At 32.8% G+C, this 12,562-nt stretch overlaps 1 protein-coding gene across 1 annotated transcript; it reads right to left on the bottom strand.

The window, feature by feature from the left end:
* Positions 1-9,202: 9,202 nt before the first annotated feature.
* ROS3 (RNA-binding (RRM/RBD/RNP motifs) family protein) lies at positions 9,203-11,865 on the bottom strand. The gene is made up of 4 exons (XM_079052849.1): positions 11,636-11,865; positions 11,097-11,312; positions 10,632-11,012; positions 9,203-10,006 (listed from the first exon to the last, which is right to left on the bottom strand). The coding sequence occupies exons 1-4, from the start codon at positions 11,843-11,845 to the stop codon at positions 9,287-9,289; spliced, it is 1,527 nt and encodes a 508-aa protein (XP_078908975.1). The 5' UTR covers positions 11,846-11,865; the 3' UTR covers positions 9,203-9,286.
* Positions 11,866-12,562: the final 697 nt, after the last annotated feature.

Below are 12,562 nucleotides of genomic sequence, written 5' to 3'. Positions count from 1 at the left end.
CAGTGCTAAAAGCTAGCGAAACGAGTCTATCTTTGATTAAATTGATCTATTGTACAAGATGGAAATTTCGGGTTGTCGCAAGCATGCCTTGTCTACACTATTAGACAAGTCAATATTAAACACACTATTACCTAACCTATCAACATAAGTCACTGTTTCATACACATCATCACAAGGTAAAGCTTCAAACACAAAAACACCATTCTTATAAACAGAACTTGAACCATTCAAATCATTAAAAGAATACTTAAAACCTTGTCTGAACAATGCATGAAATGAAATAATGTTTCTCGTCATCTCAGACGAATAGCAACAATTCAATAAATCTAATCTAACATCATTACTAAGCAAAAGTTGATAAACGCCGATCTTGGTCACTGGTGAAAACTTTCTGTTCCCCATGATCAAGTTTATCCTCCCTCGCTCCACCTCCTCACTTTCTTTTAGCCCCTGCAAATCAGAACAGATGTGAAAACCATATCCTGTATCAAGGACCCACGAACGAGAAGATAATGAGTTATTAGAAGAAATAGTGTAAATACCTGGTGAAGATGGCTTCACTTTGCCATCTTTGATATCTTGCATATATTTTGGGCAATTTCGCTTCCAGTGCCCTTTGTTATTGCAGTAAAAGCAATCAGCTTCTTTTGGGTCGGAAACATGGGGAATGAAAGCATTAGGCTTGGCCTTTGGGCCACTACTAGATGACCCAACTTGGACCTTGCCCTTCCAGTTTTGCTTAGGAGGACCTTTCCTCTTTTTCCCTTTTCCCTGTCCAATAGCCAAGACAGGGGCACTAGTAGGATTAGAGGCTATACTTTTACCCTTCATTCCTGCCTCTGCTGTCTGCAACAAGTTGTGCAATTAGGCCAATGTCTGCTCGGTGTTGTTCAAATGGTAAGTTAGGATGAACTGACCATAACAATCGGGTAATGAGTTCAAGACCATGTCAATGGCCAATTCCTCATCAAATTGTATGTTGAGCTTGACCAAACGCTCTATGTAGCGTTGCATTCTTTGCACATGACTAACAACCGACTCCCCATCCTTCATCTTGCAAGCCATGAGTGATTTGACTACCTTGAACTTTTGTTGACGATCTCGCTTATGGTACTTTTCCATAAGGTCCTTGTTCATCTCAAAAGGCCAGTAGTCCTCGTAGTACCTCTGCAGTTTTGGGGACATGGTTGCGACCATGATGCATGCCACTTTGGTGGATCGTCATAGTGCTTCTTGTAGGCAACATATTTTTCGGGAGTGGCTTTGGATTCATCAATTTCTTTGAGCTCCTTTTCAAGGACATACTATTTGTCCTCACAACGAAGCGCCATTTTGATGTTGTGCATCCAATCGTTATAGTTTGAGCCATCCATAACGACTTTGGAGCAAATGTTGAGCAAAGAGAAGTTGTGGTTGGAGGATGATGAAGCAGAAGTGTTTCCAGGAGTAGACATCTGAAAAGAAAGATAGTTTTAGCTAGATTTCAAGATACCTCAATATAAAAACCCAAAGATACAATATTAAGGTTAGGATCCAACTATGATGATTCACAACTTAGAAATGGGATGCCAAGATCCAAGTGTAAATTTCATAAAGGTAAGTGAATGACGATTCACCAATTCCACCATAGGACGAAATGAAGTGAAATTCCTAATTCTTTTTTAGATATATTGAAACTATTAAATGACATGTTTTAATCTCGGATTATGCTCTTCTATTTGTGACTGGGATACCGAGGATCACAAACAAGATGTGAATAACCACGCAAATGTGCTTGGTAACCTCATTGTCTTTATCATTATCTATTGATGTGCTGATAAATCACGCACGCTCCATCAAAATGATAATTGTGAGATACCCATTACTACTCTTTATTAGTGCCTATTAGTGTGTTGGTTAACCACACACGCTCCACTAACGAGTAACGACCAATAAAGCATAATGTGCAATTTCATGGGTTAGCATACTTTTCACATTTTTCCTAAAGTAGCTAGAGTTGGGATTTTGTAAAATAATGTTCTAGTACTTCATTAATAACATTATACTTTTAATGAGATTTAGTTGTCCTATCAAATCCGTTCTGCTAACGACCCTCCACTAATTAAGGAAGCAGTGAGTGAGAGTGGACACCCATTCAACTACCATTTTATAGGCAGTTTCCTTATACCCCCCTTATAGACTAGTTTCGTGAATGAGGCATACTAGCGATTTGACTGGCCAATTCTTATACATATATAATATTTAACTTTTAATTATAATATATATTTAAGGTGTGTTTTAAACTTTTTAAAACTTTAGGGTTTATATAAAATTTTCGAAAATTAAACCATTAATTTTTTAAATTTAAAATAAACCAAGAAACTAGATTTAATAATTATCTATTAATTAACTTTTAGTTAATTTATTAAATCTTGTAAGGATTATCTAATCAAATTAAACAATTAATTTAATCCTAATCCATATCCCTCTAGATTTCGAAAATTAGGGTATAGGATAATTTCCTTATTTTTCTCAATTATCCATTTAGGCAATAATTATCCAATTAGGCAATAATTATCCAAAATAAAATAAAACTCTAATATTATAACCAAATTTCGAAATTCAAGGGAGGAGGCTAGGTTTTTTCAAAACCATAACCCTAATTTCGATTAGGGTTCATGGAGGCTAGGGTTTTTCGAAAAACCCTTTGAACCGAAAACCCTAAAAACGAAAAACATGGCCTTTTAGGGTTTAATAGCTATAAACCTTAATTTGCAATTCAAATATTATAGGCTGCCCAGTGCCCAGTACGCTGGGTATACTGAAAATTACGCGGGGTGTAATGGGTAAAACAACATTACGTTGGGCGTACCTAAGAATTATGTTGGGCGTAATTTGCCACATGTCAGCATCCAGTGGCAAGCCGTGGGGAAGAAGTTGTGGCCCAGATCTTGCCATGTGTCACTCAGAGGTTTAATCCAAAAATTATTTATCTTCTAAAATCCATAACTTTTGCATACGACCTCTGTTTTCGATGTTCTTTATATCCATGCGTAGGTAGCGACGTGATCTACAAATTTCGTTTAGACTTTGTCGACCAGATTTGAATTTATTTTTAAAATTATTTTTTAACAGACTTAGACAGTTAAAGTTCATTAAAAATTCATAACTTTGTCATCCGACGTCCGTTTTCGACTGTCTTTATATCGTTGAGTTTTTATTAACGAGATCTTCAATTATCGTTTAGATTGTGTCGGCTAATAATCGATCCATCTAAAATTCTTTTTCCGGGTTGTGTACTACGCTGAATCTTAGAAAAATCATAACTTCCTCTAACAAAGTCATATTTGAATGTTCTCTATATGCACGCTCTCGGTTTAATGTCTACTACCACTTTCGTTTAGTTCTCTAATGCTAAAAAGAGTTTATCAAAAATTCACTTTTTTACGATACGCGGCACCGTGTCGGTTTAGTCTCGAAACTTCGACGGGTCATAATTTCTTCGTTATAAGTCGGATTTCAGCGTTCTTTATATCTCTAGAATCCATGTTATGACTACTTCAACTTTATTCAAAGATAATTACTAGAAGCCTTTTATTGTTATTATTTTGGAAAGATAGTTGATATCCATGATTAAAAGATAATTACAAAGCATATTCTTAAGTTGTTTAGGGTTCTCAAATCTCATACATAGAATTAGGAATTGCTTCTTCTAGTACGCCTTAGGATTGAAGAGGATGTTCCTCAACATCTACATTCTCTATGTCCTCACCAGTATCCATATATCCACTCTCTTTCCCTTCCGGGCACAACTTATTAAGGAATTCATCATCATTGGTCTTATTTATAGGGGTAAAATCATCTGTTATGATTTCATCTTCCAAACTAACATCAAACATATGGGCTGATTCATGCTCAGGATTTGCCTCTGTAGGTTCTTTATCCTCCTCCCCTGGATCAATGAATCATTTTCTTCTTCAAACCAGTCCTCAAATCCATCCCTAGTATATATATATATATTGGGTTTCTAGGTCTTGATAAGTTGTATCAATAAAATCAACATAGTCCAAATCGTTTGCTATTAACCTAATTCCAATTTCCAAAGGTAGTTTACGTAGTGAGTAGGAAAGTATCTCAAATGATTCTTTAGTAAACCATTCCAGAAATGTCACACACCCCTCAAACTAGACTCCAATAAAATTCATGTTCATAAACATGAAAGTATCAAATCGAGCATAAGAGCATAGCATGGGTGTCTTATAAAAACACCATTAAAGTTCAAACGAACTTTCAAATAAATAGCATTAGGGTTTTTGTTAGCCATGCACTTCACCTCTTCTAATAACCTTAAAACAAAATAACCTAAGATCAAATGAAACTTAGGTGTTGTTTGTTTTTTCATAGGCAAAACGGTATGCAGTCTACGGACCACATCTGCAGACCTCTACAGAAAAAAGAGGTGGACCAAATGTCTGCAGTCTGTAAGAAGAAAACTGTTTTTTTTTTCTAAAGTCTACAAGCTGCTAAAAGATAACTGATGTTTTTAAAACTAAAAAGAATTTTGAGAAACATATTAATAAACAAAATTTTCCAATTTACTTACAAGAGCTCCATTAAAAAGAAACTTTCAAACAGCATTTCGATGTCAATCACAAAAACATAAGCAACAAATTGATAATATAATAACATAAGTGTATCTTTACATTAATATTGTTTCGAAGTAGGTATACAATCATAAAAAATTTGTAAAAAGATCAACTAAAGAAAAGTTATCATGGACTTTATTTCATCGTGTATGAAATGTCTCTTTTTGATTCTCAAAGCCTTTCATTAGACTTGGCAAACGTGTCGTGTAGTGTCGGGTTTGTGTCGTGTCATGACATTTAACGGGTTGAAACGGCTTGACCCTAACCCGACCCGTTTAATTATCGTGTCGTGTCGTGTCAACATGTTTATTTTCGTGTCGGGTTTCGGGTTAAGGTTTAGACCTTGTAAATATGTTGTGTCATGTCGGGTTGAAATATTTTAAAGGTTGGAAGGTAGAAGTTGTGGAGTCAAGAAGGAAAAAGTGAAACATTGAAGTTACGAGATGAAATGACAAAATTTATAGTAAGTTTAGAAGGAAAAATGAAAAGAGTTAAAGTTGGGGAGCAAAAGGGATAGGTGGTGAGGATGATTAAAATTAAGTAACCTTGAAATTTTGAATATTACTTATAATTATTGAGTTTGGCCCACTACAAGTCTATAACATATAATATATTTATAAAAATATGAAACTTATAATCTACTCTAATAAATAAATATTTTTTTGCCACATGTTATATTCTTATTTATTTTGTCACATGTAATTTTATAGTTATTTTAAATTAATTTTTATTCCACATGTCATTTTATGGTTTTTTTTATTTTATTAAATTCCATATATTATTTAAATCTAATCATAAATGCATATCAATTTCATTAATGGACTTTCCTTCTAGTTTTAAAATTACTAAATTAAATTTTCATAAATTTCTTTTATTTATTTATCTAAATTATTTGTTTAAATTGAAAAGAGAAAAAAAAAACACTTTAATTTTTATAATTCAATATTTTTCTTACTTTTCTTATAAATTCAAACTTCTCAAATATTTTTGAATTTTATATTTAAATTTTCTTTTAAATGAACTCATGTAATACATGGGTCTCACACCTAATAATTAATATATAATTAAACGAGTCATATTCGAGTCATCTTCGAGTTGAAAGTTTTGACCCTAACCCTACCCGTTTAATTATCGTGTCGTGTCGTGTCAACCCGTTTACATAAACGTGTCGAAATCTCTGACCCTAACCCGCTAATTTTGTGGCGGGTTCGTATCGGGTTTTCGTATCGTGTCATATTTTGCTAGGTCTGCCTTTCATAGAAAATCCGTTCTATTCATCATGTCATTTCCATCTCCTAATGTACCACCTGAAATAGTAGTGATACATATTTTTCTATATTATGAATCTTTCATGTTTTTGCATATTTATTGTTTGAATACTACAAATGGATGCAATTAGCTTGAATCAATTAACGAACATGTCCCCTTTTTTAAATGATTGTGACCACATATTAATTTTGCAAAAAAAAAAATATCATATCAAACATCTTTACTTTTTTTTTTTTCACAAACGCCATTACCATCGGTAAACTCTAGTTGCCTTCATCTCTCCTTCACTTATGTACCCACCAACAATCACCATTCTATCACCATGAAAACTCTATCTCTCTCGCTTCCCCCTTTCACTTCCAGGTCACACATTGCCACCAATTTGTCCATTTTGTTCCACCTCCTGCAAAAATAACACGACAAACCCCAAAGAAACCCTCATTTTAATCCTAACCTCCTTGTGAACCTGAATTATGAATTATATCTGTAATTTTTACAGGTTTTGGGGAACGCACGAAGTCAGGAAATAACAAATTTTATAGAACTCTAGAAAAAACTAATTTCAAAGAACCAATTTCACAAGAAAAGAAAAAAAAACTAAGGGGTGTTTGGATAAATAGTTTTTAGCTTATTAGCTTATTGATTATTTGCTTATTGTGGTGGGAATAAACATTTTTTTAAAATGTATTTGGATTAGCTTATTGTGGTGGGAATAAGCAATAAGCAATAAGCATTTGAAGTGTTTGGCAAATAAAACAGCTTATATGAATAAAATGATCAATAAGCAATAAGCATTCCCCATTTGCTTATTAAAATCAGCTTATTTAGCTTATTCCTACCGCAATAAGCTGATTTTTAAAGACTCCTATCCAAACACTTAAATTTGCTTATTGCGGTGGAATTAAGCAATAAGCAGTCTATTTCTAACCCTAGAAAAGAACCAATTTTAGAGAAAACTTTTCATACCTAAGAAGAAGAAGGCGAATTGTCCAGTGGCACCTGTTGGATTGGGGGAGACGTTGTTGATGGTTGTTGACATCGGGGAGACGCCGGTGACGGCGATGATGTATAACAAAACCATCATTTTTAGCATTTTATATAAGTTGTCATAAAATTTAGTGTATATATTTTGTGAGGAAAAACATGCTTTTACCATAAGCATCATACCTTTAAAATATACATAGAAGCATAGTCATATCCTAATTACCAGCTACTACTATGATATAAACAAATCAACGAATGTAAATTGTCTAAAAAAACTAAACAAATTTATAAGAATGATGTAGTTATAATTAGGTAAATTTGTCGTGGTACAGTGCTATAATGGGAACAAACGAAAATAGGATGCTATAAAAGAAAGTAAGCTCAGTCTATAGTTTTTACATCAGTCAACCCAACCACCACACGAGTATAACGCAAATTTCTTCCTATTAGAGTACCATACCTTCAAAAAAAAATTACTCCACTTATAACGCCACTGAAATACAAAGCCATTTTAACTTAAGATTTGCTACAAAATAACCCAAAAAATTCTTATACCATAAAATAACCACCAATTTGAAATGTCCACTTCAAAATATCATATTTGTCCAAATCTAAATATCGTATTTGACCAACCTAAACTTTAATTATCAAATTTGCCCTTCTTGATCTTTTAAAATATCTCATTTGCCCAAATCTATTTTTTTTTTTTAATATTTATTAATCTTTCCATATATTTAAAATCATTAAAATTGAAAAAATGGACCATTTGCCATTAACTTTTAAAATGCAGGAAATCTACATAGGATCGTTGGTTTTATGATTCACCTTCTTCCTCACAGTCGTCTCTGCTCACTCTCATCATATTCCTTTTTGCCTCTTGCCACAATCTTTCTTTCAGTCGTTAAAGCATCAGGCAATTTGCCATTTCCTTATTTTCCCTTCTATTTGGCAGCTTAATCAACTTTGAGAAGTATTGCTCCAGCAAACTAATGTGTGCATGATTATCTCGGATAATTGAGGGGCTTCAATATATATTTATACAGGTGTTTGTTCCATCTTCCAGTTAATGTTATGATATATTTACTTACTCTACTCAAAGAAAAAGAAAATCATGGGTGCGTCCTTTGTAATGAAGTTGTATTTGTTTGTCTTAGGTGAAACATTCACAAGATAAGTTAAAATTCATGTTTCATTAGTCTAATTACTAAGGTGCTGTTTGTTTTTTCGAAGCGAAAATTCATAAAGTCTGCGGACCACCTCTGCAATCCTCTGTAGCAGAAGAGGTGGAACAAACGGCTGCAGCCTATAATAAGAAGCATGTTTGTTTTTTAACATCTGCAGACTACTGCAGTAAACTGAAATTTAAATAAACTAATTTTATAACTGAAAATAGTTCTCAACACCGAAATTTAATAATTTTAGTCTTAAAACATTGAAATAATAATAAAAAGAACATGTAAAAAAACAAAAATATAAAACTTTTTTTTAAAAAAAAAACTTAAAAAAATGTAAAAGAAGCTAATAGTTTTATTCTAGAAAAAAAACTAATTTAAAAAACATTAAAAACGAAAATAATAAAAAAATTAAAAAAGTTTTGCAAACGATGTCTACAAAGTTCATAAAAAATTACACACATTAAAAAAGATGCAACTAAAATTGAAAATATTATTAATAGAAACGGTAAAAAAATTAAAAAAATCAAGTTAAAAAAAATCATGGAAACTATAAAAATAAATTGTATCACATCCGTAAATAAAAATTTAAGAAAATCAAAGTTCAAAAAAAAGTTAAAAAAAATAAGTTATACAAAAATTCTTAAAAAACACTTGGAAAAAATGAAAGCTGAAGAGGTTAGAAGAGGCAATTCAAGTGCTGCGCCACGCAGCACACACGCAGAGGTTTTGTAGTCTGAAGCCTTCCAAAAAACAAACTGCTGCGAAAGGGAAAGTGCTGCGCGTGTGCTACGTCGCGCAGTAATAAATGGTTTGAAGAGGTTTTTATAAAAAAACAAACAGCACCTAAGTTATAATGGTCAAATGATCATGATAGATTTAATGTCACTAATTAGTCTAATTACTAAGTTCAATAAACATGTTTTCCAGTTTCATGCATATATATATATAGACCCTAAATACCTGTTGAAAAAAAAAACGATATTGAATGAGTTTCATTGGTTATTGGTTCAACTTATGTTGGGCAACTTATATAGACCGAAAGAAGATTTTGATTACAGCAAACACTAAATTTTATAGTGGGTTATTGCAAAATTGGTAAATACTTTTTTAAGAAATAAGAAAATTTTTGGGCTACTTAGTCCCAACGAGTTTCATGTAAATTGTAACTATCACATATAACCAAATAAGATACAAAATAACACAAAAAATGATCAATACTCGAACTATAATAAGTCAAATAACTCCCTCATTTGACTTTTTTGATGTTTTTGCTCTCTTCCACTCGTTCATTGACGTTTCTGTCCTCATAAACGAGCAACTTTCTTTCAATTCTAAGTTCCCAATAATCAAACTTCTCTTTCGTTCTGAACTCATTTCCTTCCTCCCGGTTGACTCAGTAACCACCCGAGTTGGGCTCGGTTCATGGTTTTCGAAACTTGGACCGGGCACAATCTGTGAAATGCTAAATGAGTCATGGTTCGCGGTGCTAACCAATTGTGTCCATGATGACTTCTGCCGCCACAAACCGCCTTTAGCCGCCGCCGGAATTGTATCTCCGGCGTCTTTTTCCGGTGAACCTTCTTTATGATCAGAATCACTTGTTTTGTTTGTTTTCATTTCGAGATCGATCCCGGGATGATCATCACCGTTGGATTCATCTTTTTGTTGATCAACGGTTGGGATGATGTTGGGAATGGTGAATGGTGTGTTGCGTTTTCGACCAATCAGATCTTTCCATGTGGACTTGAGTGAGCGTAAAGAATTGGGTTCCGGTTGCTTTGTGTTTGATTCTACTTCTATTTTTCTGGTTTTTCGTGTATCCAAACGGGTCCGGAAACTTCTAGAAGATTCCGGAATCACGGGTTTCTCTTTCGAGGGAGGTGATTTTCTTTTTTTAATAGGTGGCATGGCCTTCTTTTCCTGCCCTCCATGCTTTTTAGCTACTACTGCATCCTATAAAAAATAAAAATAAAAATAAAAAATTGATATTAAACCCTTCAACAGAACGTTAAATTGAACTTTCACTTCATATATATTTTGATAATTCGTTTTTTAATTTCTTGTCAGTTCTTTTAACGTAAGATGATTATAAAAGATTTATTAAAAGTTGTATTAACCCATATACGTATCGATATTGATTCCTTATGGTGAATAATTGTTTGCAAAGTTATAAAATAAGTTTTCATTTGTAATTTCTTTTCTTTTTTGCAACGTGTTACTTATGACATCATCAAATAAGAATGATTGATTATAACAATAGATTCAAATTAAACCTTATGCTTAAGGTTTAATCTCGAGTTTTTTGGGTTTGACACCACCACAAAAATAATATTTTTTTTTAACAAAAAATGTTTGTTGGCAAAATTCAACTTTTTCAGGCACTTATCATGTTAAGGGTGAGGAGGTATTTCCGTCCTTTACACAAACAATAGATAAAAATTGAGTCCTCCCACCTTGTTTTACCATTTTTGGACCAGACAAACTTTCCAGGGTTATTCTCGCTAATGAGAATGAGAAGGGCATTTACGTCTTTTGCACAGACATGAGACAACAACAGATTCACAAAATTGCTTGATACCTTATTTGCTATCATTCTCATTTCTGCTAACAAATCCACGTCATCATTTCCTGTCCCCACATTGATTATCAGATTATCTTCATCTGTGAGATGATCTTCTTCGCTATTTTCAATGGAGTTCATGGAAGCTCCTTCATTGACTGGTTTTGACGGATTTGCCCTTTCAAAGATCTTGTTCATCACAGAGTTCATAATATTGAGTTCTTGCTCATTAATTCCATCACTTACATTCTCAATTTCAGAAATTTGGTTTTTTTTAGTTGGAAGAAAAGCAATTGAATGCTCCTCACAATCACAGAAATGTGTTGGGATTGGTGGAACTTGAATACGTTGAAAGCTGTATTTGTGTTTCCCAATTCCAACTTGACCCAATGATTTAACCTAAAAAAAATCAAGATGAAGATGACGAGGGTATTTACGTCTTTTGAGATGAGTGTACAGATTGATAGATAGAGATTTATTTACCTTTCCTAATTTGGGAAAGAATAAACAAAGCTGTTTGTTGATTTCTGCAGAAGGTTTTTTTGGGTTTTCTAAAGCATCATGAGTTTTGGAAGCATCAGAATTAGATTTGTTTGTGTTTTCAGAGTCTTGTTGCCATTCACGCTTCAATTTAAGAAGATAATGTTCTTTAGCTTTCTCAAGCCTCAGTTTCCCTCCTTTCCACATGCATCCATTATACTGTTAAAAGAACAAATTAACAAAATATATAACAAAAGGAGTAGTAAGCATAACAATGAGAATGCACTTTATCTGAAGTGCATCTCGATTGACAACTTGGTAAGAATGTTGTTCTATAGCATTCGTTTCTATTCGAAGCAGCTTTTCGAATTCAACAGGTTTAGAATTTTCTAATAGGAAAACTATAAACCTAAATCGATTTATAGTTGAAAATTATCATGATTGGCATCCAAACACGAAAGGAAGCGATTGAAGGAGGGAATGATAACAAATTAGATATGTGAAAAAATTGTAAATAAACAGAGAGATGGAGAAAGACAAACCGTGCTAAAGAGCTTTGGAAGAGATTTATCGGAAGAAGGAAGGAAATCGAGGTAAGCAAAGCTGCGGCCTTTGGTGCGAACAATATCGACAGAGGCTACTTCACCCAATGACGAGAAAGTTTTCCGGAGATCGTCCTCCGACACACCACCACCCAATCCACCGACGTATATCCTTGTTTTTTCTCTGGTTACATCTCCCTCTGCCTCCATTTCCACCTTACACAAAGACGAAAGCAGACTGAAAGATGCATCAAGAGACTTATTAGGTTAAAAGTACACGGGTCTGGCGGGTCGGATCGGGCTATTGAATCCTTTGTTTTCGAAATTTTTTACAAAGTTTTTTTTTTTTAAGTCTTAAAAGATTTAATGTTTTTTCTAAAAGTTTTTCGAAAAAGGAATTTCCCAAATATCGCAATCCTCGGATTGACCATTTACTTTAGTATTATTTACGACTAGATCTAAAATCTGTGTTCTATATAAGTTTATTCAAAAGAGAAAATCTTTATTTTAATAAAAGAATTAGATTAATTCTTCTTTTGTTATAGTTATCATTTTAGGCTTTCTAATGTCATGTCATTTAACCTATTCATTCTTCATTTTAAATTTCCTATTATAATTATATTAAATTAATAACATTAAAATAAAAAATTAAATAAAATTAATACAAATTGTAAAGTGATATAATTTTGCGTATTTATTTAAATCAACAATTATAATTTTATATAATTAAAAAAAATATCTCTTAATTAATAATTTATTTAAAATAATTAATTAATAAAATTGAGTTTTTTCTATGAAAGTTTAATTAATTTTGTAACCGTGGTTCTCACGGGTTATAAACTAGTTAAAAATAAATGTCTAAACATTTGGGGGTTTGAACTTATAAAGAAATGAGTAAAATATTAAATTATTGAAATTGAAGTGTTT

The sequence above is a fragment of the Lactuca virosa genome, chromosome 5, assembly GCF_052849685.1.
Source record: "Lactuca virosa cultivar CGN04683 chromosome 5, Lactuca_virosa_CGN04683_v6, whole genome shotgun sequence".
Taxonomy (NCBI): domain Eukaryota; kingdom Viridiplantae; phylum Streptophyta; class Magnoliopsida; order Asterales; family Asteraceae; genus Lactuca; species Lactuca virosa.
The sequence above is the reverse complement of the archived record's forward strand: the minus strand, read 5'-3'. Positions and strand labels throughout refer to the sequence as shown.